At 39.1% G+C, this 7444-nt stretch overlaps 2 protein-coding genes across 2 annotated transcripts in view; one reads left to right on the top strand and one right to left on the bottom strand.

The window, feature by feature from the left end:
• The window catches only part of zgc:158403 (tetratricopeptide repeat protein 39A), a gene marked incomplete at its 5' end in the record, with an annotated part of 767589 nt that overhangs the window by 339545 nt on the left and 420600 nt on the right, over window positions 1-7444 (bottom strand).
• The window catches only part of rgs9a (regulator of G protein signaling 9a), a 23305-nt gene that overhangs the window by 3613 nt on the left and 12248 nt on the right, over window positions 1-7444 (top strand). The window contains exons 3-12 of the mRNA XM_035654512.1: window positions 494-589; window positions 722-780; window positions 1274-1350; window positions 1938-2019; window positions 2117-2179; window positions 3847-3876; window positions 4018-4079; window positions 4245-4358; window positions 4714-4829; window positions 7109-7196. Coding sequence (XP_035510405.1) covers window positions 494-589; window positions 722-780; window positions 1274-1350; window positions 1938-2019; window positions 2117-2179; window positions 3847-3876; window positions 4018-4079; window positions 4245-4358; window positions 4714-4829; window positions 7109-7196 — 787 coding nt within the window. The remainder of the gene's footprint in view (window positions 1-493; window positions 590-721; window positions 781-1273; window positions 1351-1937; window positions 2020-2116; window positions 2180-3846; window positions 3877-4017; window positions 4080-4244; window positions 4359-4713; window positions 4830-7108; window positions 7197-7444) is intronic.

Below are 7444 nucleotides of genomic sequence, written 5' to 3'. Positions count from 1 at the left end.
TGTACTACTGTCAGTATATAGTGAAAGTTTCAGCAAATATGACAAAAAGTTATTTTCATAAAAGTTATCTACTGCAGCTTTAAATGTTCTAAGAGTAAAACATTTAAGTCCGGCCAGAAAGTTGTGATGTCCACTCACCTTTCTGTGTAATATGAAACTTGTTGCTTTATTTCAACAATGACTATTGGCTCTACTGTGAATGGAGCTACATGGAGATACTGGCAGGACTATCTGGAAGACTTTTATAACTCTCTGAAAGCCCAACAGAAGTGATATGACACCTTCTGACATGTCAGCAGTACAAAATCGTGTTTATAAGTAATTCTTATAAAGTCAGAAAGAGCCATCAAGTACAACGCTAATAAAACAATGTAAAGAATGGTAGTAGGTCTCCAGTACCCCAAACAGAAGAGTAGGAAAGTAACAAAACCTGAACCTGAAGCTTTACGTAACCTAAACTGCAGCCAAAACCTGATACTGTGTTCATTAATAGATCACACTGAATCACTAATACTTCTCCAATCTAAACCTTTTCAGACGCCATACTTCTGGCCTACACAGAAATGGGTTGCAGAAGACACTGACTACGGTGGGTACAGTATGTCATATGGGGTTGTGTAGTATGACCCTGATATCAGTCTTCTCTGACTGTGGGTGAAATTGTGTGTAAAAGTGTATAATATTTTTTCTAATGTATAATTTTGTTTTACTCTGACTGTAGCCATTTACCTGGCCAAGAGGAACATTCGCAAGAAAGGCATGCTGGAACCCTATGAACAGGTTTGTGTACAGGTATATGAATAATTGTGTTTGCATGTGTGTGTGTATGTGTAAGACAGTGGTTCCCAATATGGGGGTCCGAAATTTCACAAGGCCTTATTGAGTGTAAGAAAACCTTAAAAATACACACAGTAGGCCTGTATCCCATCTCGGCCCTGACAACCTTCACCTGTGCTCCTGTGCTAGGCTAGTGTTGTATACACACTCCTCCAATTCCCCAGAGCTCCCAGTCCAGGCAGTCTCAACCAATAGGACTGCTAACTGCACAGCTAACTGAGCTAACTAATGGCAGCTACAGTTAGCAGCAGCTAGCAGTTACTTTAGCTACTTTAGCTAACTTTCTGGTGATATGCTGCTCCATATTTGTTTGGAATTAATGAATTCGACAGGTGGCCAATTCTTGCATATATCTCTTTGGTTCTCCATAGAAAGATAGTGAGTGATTTTCCTAACTTGCTGCTCAATGTTGTCACTGTACTTGTGTTTTAAACAGGCACATTACAACCACCTCCATGAATGGTTAAACCACAAATGGGACTTTATCGTCATGCAGGCCACTGAGCAGTACAAGTAGGTGGAACCATTACAGCTATTAGTACTTTTCTAGCTACTTTTTTTTCTACTCTTTTTCTAACAAGTAACTGGGATCAAACTGGGATCGAACTGGGCACATTCGGATTATGCATTTTAAAGTCTCCTTCAGTCAAAAATGTATTTTGCTCATTGGCTGTGATGTTGCTGACTTGTGCAGAGTTTGCTTTTACATTTATCAACTAAAGGAGGAAATCTTCTCTGTCCTGACCTCAATTCCCAAATTTAAAGACGTATATGTACCAGCAGGATTGTTCAACCAGTGAGATCAATTAACCATATAACACCTCTTACTGTTGTGCCAGTGCCTTTCTTTGCTCTTCTTCCAATGAAGAAATACTCACCAGTACTGATATCATCAACCCAGATGGTTCTGTGTAACAAACCACCTGAGGCAGTCCCCTCCAAATCAGACAAAACGAAGCAGTAGAAACATTATCGCTTTTTCCACAGGGGCTGCCAGAATCATCATAAAATGAAAGTTCCTTGAAGTAAACAATCTGTCAAATTGTTTTGGTAAATTAGTTCATCTTAACCCCACTTCCATTTTTTTAATGTTTCTGAAGGGCTGGTAAGGAGAGGAAGAAGCCGGATCGTGTGGTGTTTGACTGCCAGGAGAGGGCTTACTGGATAGTGAACAGGCCACCGGTCAGTGTGTGTGATGCTGTGTGTTAATAATATATAATATATATACAATATTATACTTGCTGTACATTTATCATGAACCTGTCCTGTGTGTTTCCAGCGTCGTACTCACAGTGCTATGGACAGTGGTCCAGATTGTCTTTTTGATCCCACTGCGGATGAGGTAACAGGTCAGTATACACACACACATACACACAACAGTGGAGAGATTGAGGTCAGCTGGTCTTTTAAGAAACTTACTGGAGCTTAACATGAGAAGCAGTACTGCTGGACTGATCTCTGTAGACATATCCACTTAGAGACTACAACCTCCCACACTCTCTTACCCCTTCCCTTGCCTTTACCTTTCTCTCTTTTTCTTCTCCTTCGTTAACATTCACACACCAAAAACAAATCACAGTTTCAGTTTTCAGATTTTAAAACTCTATTAATGCTGGGTTAAGTTAAAGATTAAGCTTTGTAGAGTTTTTTTTTTTAATCAGACCACATTTACTGTCAGGATTTCAGATTTAAAATGCTCTGATTACACTGCTCTCATTGACATCTGCTTCATAACTTAACATAATTGTGAAACTGTAAAGGAGGGTTGGAGATAACACTGAGGTTATTGATCATAGTAAAATGTGAATCTGATCGATTTCCAACTCTGTTTCAAGTTTTGGCAAAGCTGCTGCTTGTTCTTTCTAAAGAATCTTGTGTGACTTAACTTTTACTGTTTTATTATACACTGTAGGCAGAGGTGGGAAGTGACAAACTACAAGTACTTTGTTACTGTCATTAAAGCTGCAGTAGGTAACTTTTATAAAAAATAACTTTCGGAAATTGAAACTTTCACTATATCCTGACAGTAGTACATGAGACGGATAATCTGTGAGAAAATCAGGTTCCTCTGGCTCCTCCTAGTGCTCCTTATGGCATTTGTAAGGATCCACTGGGCCTGAACGCAAACAACCAATCAGAGCTGAGAAAGATAGTTGAATGGTGAGTCTCATTCTCGGGGTCCCAAGGCGTCCGTATTCGATCTAACACAATCATGGTGTCTTTTGGCTCAAGCTGCCCTTCTACATGTATTTCTCATGTCATTCATTGCATTTTCCCTTGTCCTGTCTTTCTGTCTTTTCAAACAGGTCTCTTTATGCTGATGAAGATAGAGAGTAAAGGGTTACAAAATAAAATAGTGTCATTTTTACAAACTACATTTGTATAATTGTGTTTCATGTAGTCTTAAAAAACGGTCTTTCCAGGGAATAGTGACATTAGCATTGTTGTAATTATTAAACAGACACTGCATTATTTCATAATATTAAGTGTTTGCAATTGTGTCTTAATTCCTGCAATAATTCTAAGGTTAATTCGTCATATGGGATTTTTTTTTAGAAATTCTACTTTTCTACGGAGGCCCTAAGGGGACGTGGTCAAAAGAAATGGGATAGTTTTTCATGTGTATGAGTAACTTAAAGATTTTGTTTTGGTTGCCCATGTTCCCTTAGGGGCTCTGTACTTTCCTGGAAAAAAAAAATAAAAAAGTTAAATTTAAAAAGTAGACCAGGTCAATTTCAACAAGCCAAGTTTAGACTATTTTTTACTTTGACCACAGTAATTTTTTCTGACAAGATATAGATTTTTGGCTGCAATAATCACCAAAAGATCCTTTACCCTGGAGCGACAGTTTTTATGTTTTGTTGCTGTTGTTATTTTCCACCTTTCTTTAGCCATAACACCATGGGTAGCATCAGCATGTCCCTCAGTTATATTTACATATATACATGCTTTTATAAATGATATAAGACAAATAAACTAATAACAATTTTTTTTCTTCTTGTCTTTCAGAAAATCAGCTTTGACCAGTACAGACGCAGGGTAAGTCATAGTATTATATAAGTAATCTGATTGTATCATAGCACCACTGAATCTCCAAACGTTGATGGTTTGAAACTGTAATGTTTGTCTATAGATATGAGAATTTTACAAAAAGTTTTTGTTTGTTCAACTCTGTCTTAGAACCTGTTCTATCAACAAGCCATCATGAGGTCAAAGGTCAAATCTAGCGTGTCCCTTGGAGCGTACGTTTCTTATCTATTTGGAAACATTTCTAGAGGTTCAACAGAATTTGAGGCATTTTCTTGTAATTTTAGTGATCAGTTAAACCACTGGTTAGACCAGTTTAGAAACACTGAAACAGAGGCTCTGTGAATTCTGTCGGACTCATAATAATTCTGGTACTGCAGACTGGTCAAGTACATCACAACCTACAAAAACCACGACCCGTTCCTGGCCCCCTGTCTACCCAGCAACCCCTGGCAAACAGACAATGACACATACTGGACTCTCAACATGAGAAGGTGAGGCCTGCTGCTTTTTCTCTTTCTGTCAAATAATCAAAGTTACTTAAATTTCTCAATCTCAAATCAAAACTGTAACAGCACATCTCTACACAGGAATTACATTGTGAGCTTCTGTTTCAGATTTGGGTGTAAATCTGCTGAATTGCTCTACAGCACAAAATAGGAAGAGCACGCTTTTGACAACTAATTTTGTTTTCCTGCACATAAAATTTGTGTTCCCTCTGACCCATAGAGGAGGTCTGGGCTGTATTATGAAGCACTTTGGATCTCTGTGTCAAAAAGGTGCTATATAAATAAAGCTTTACTTACTTACATACTTACTTTCTTTCTATTATGTAATGTTTGTGTGCAGAGTTGAGGTCCCCACTAAGATGCGAGTAGAGCGCTGGTCCTTCAGTTTGTTTGAGCTGCTGAGCGACCTGCGAGGCCGAGACGACTTCAAGATCTTCCTCAAGAAAGAGTTCAGTGGTACGTTGTCAAATGTTGTTAAAGTTGCTAACTTCTTCTCCGTTCCTGCAATTAGCAATCCACCCCCTCCTCCCCACGTCACCACGCTGAAATGACCAAATTTTGAAGATGGTTAAAAGATACAAGCGACATACACTGGAGATCAAAATTAGAGAACAATCTACAATTTCCTAAATGTCAAGGTCACTACGTAGTCCTATTTGAAATCATCCAGACAGGAGTAAAAGAGCTGTATTTTAATCATATTTCATAAGTAACATATGTTCTAAAGCACAGTATAAAAAACGTAAGATATTTATAAGATTATAAGATATTTGAAAAAGAACACTGATCAAAAACACTTGCAGATACCTCCCAGTTATTGGTGTTAATCTGGCACCTGGTGCTAATCTCCTTAATTATCTGACAAACCCTATTTAACTTTCCAAAACTTTCCAGTTTTCATTGACTTTGCAAGATGGTGAGCTGTTCTAAAGTGACTGAAACCCTCTGGCAGCAGATTGTCCAGATGAAGGCAGAAGGGATGACCCTATCAGTCATAGCAAGAGAAGTTGGTCGTTCCAAACCTCTGATTTCTAGAATATTGCATCTTTACAATGTCACAAACTCATTCAAGCCCCCAAGAAGGCTGGTCATCCACAAAAGACAAATGCAAGAGAGGACAGAATAATGCCGAGAATCTCAGTGGGCAACCGGTTCAATGCTGAAGCTGGAATTGCTTGCCAGTTCAGCACTGAACAGGGTAAGGATCTGTCTTGTCATACAGTGTCTCAACGTTTAAGAGCATTTGGACTGAAAGTCCACTCTGCAGTGACCAAACCTCTCATTGACAGAGAGAATCAAAAGGCTAGACTAACCTTTGCTGAGGAGCATGTTGTGTGGACTGAGGAGAACCGGTCCAAAGTTCACGTTTCAAGTTTAATTTATTTGGGTCCGATGAGAAACAATATGTTCGTCGTCAAACTGGAGAAAGACTGAACCCAAAGTGTGTAAAGAAGTCAGTGAAAGGTGGATGAGGAAGTGTCATGGTTTGGGGAATGTTTTCTGCAGCAGGAGTTGGGCCTCTTATGCAGCTACATGGCAGAGTGAATACAAATGTCTATCAGAACCTTCTTCAACAACGTGGTTCCTTCCCTGCGTTCATCACCCAATCAGCCAGCAATTTTCATGCAGGACAATGCCCCCCGTCACACAGCAAAACGAGTAAAGCACTTCCTTGATGCTGAAAACATTGAAATAATGAAAGCCCAGAGTCCTGATCTAAACCCAATAGAAAACCTTTTTGGCGACAAACTTATGGCCAAGAAACCCACTACAGTCACCGAACTGTCGAAGACACTAGAAGAAGAGTGGACCAAAATCACACCAGAGCAGAGACTAGTGATGTCCTGTGGCCACACAGATGTGCTGAAGTCATTCAAAGCAACAGCATGTACACTTCCTACTAATTGTTGGCTGTTGTAACCTTCAGAAAATGTTGTTGTAATATTTCTCCGTGCTACAGTCATTGCTGTTCTCTAGGATTACATTATTTCTGAAAAAATGTTCCTAAATTGTTCTTCAATTTTGATCTCCAGTGTATAGTCACATTTTAAGTTCTCTAGCTAATGTGAGCAAAATATTAGCTAACCAATGATTGATGTAGCTAGCTAGTTAGTGTTTTTCTAACATAAGCTTTCAGATGTAACTAGATAGCTAGCTAACATTTTTGTAACATTAGCTAACTAAAGATGTGACTATATGTTGCTTTAATATTTTAACCATCTTTAAAATGTGATTATCTTTTAAACATAGATTAGCCTAGCACATAGCTTATCTTAGTATAAGAAAGTACTGGAGACTGTCATTGGAGCACAGAACAAAAAGAGCTGGGACTTATGAAGGGTAAATTGTGATATTGCTGCTCCTCCCATGTGTTTCTCAGTTACTATGTGCAAAACACATGGATATGAGGTATAAGAATAGGATGTAAAGACATGCAGCTTAAGTGTGAAATGTATTTGAATGTACAAATGAGTTTTTCCAATGACAATAAGCAAAACACTTGGGACAATCTGTTTGAGATGCCGTCTTAAAACTTCAGAATGACACACTACAGCTTAGCTGTCCTTGTGTTCATTGAGGAGGGTTGTTAAAGTGTCCTTATATGTGGTTCCTTTAGTGGACAAACAGGCTCTTCCACAAAGATCATAATTTTCTGGTACAAGGGACTGGGTGTCCAAATGTATATAGTTATTTATATATGTGTGTGTGTGTGTGTGTGTGTGTGTGTGTCCCAGGGGAGAACTTGGCTTTTTGGGAGGCAGCTGAAGAACTGAAGTGGGGCACTTCATCTTCCATGTCAGCAAAAGCAGAGACCATCTTCAAGTAAGACAAATAAATTGTACTGTTTATCTGTGTGTGTGTGTGTGTGTGTGTGTGTGTGTGTGTCTGTGTCTGTGTCTCTGCACTCAGAGACACAGACACAGACACACACACACACACCCCAGTCTGACTTAGGCTACTTTCAGGGACACATGCCTAAAGACCAATGTTGGCTTGTCCAATTGGGGACAAAATCTGTATCCCCAAATTGGGATTTGGTTAAAGTCAGGATAAGGGTTAGGGTTAGGCAA

Source organism: Morone saxatilis, unplaced genomic scaffold (assembly GCF_004916995.1).
Source record: "Morone saxatilis isolate NCDOM2014 unplaced genomic scaffold, NCSU_SB_2.0 Contig14, whole genome shotgun sequence".
NCBI lineage: Eukaryota > Metazoa > Chordata > Actinopteri > Moronidae > Morone > Morone saxatilis.
This window is presented reverse-complemented; position numbering and strand designations above follow the sequence as displayed.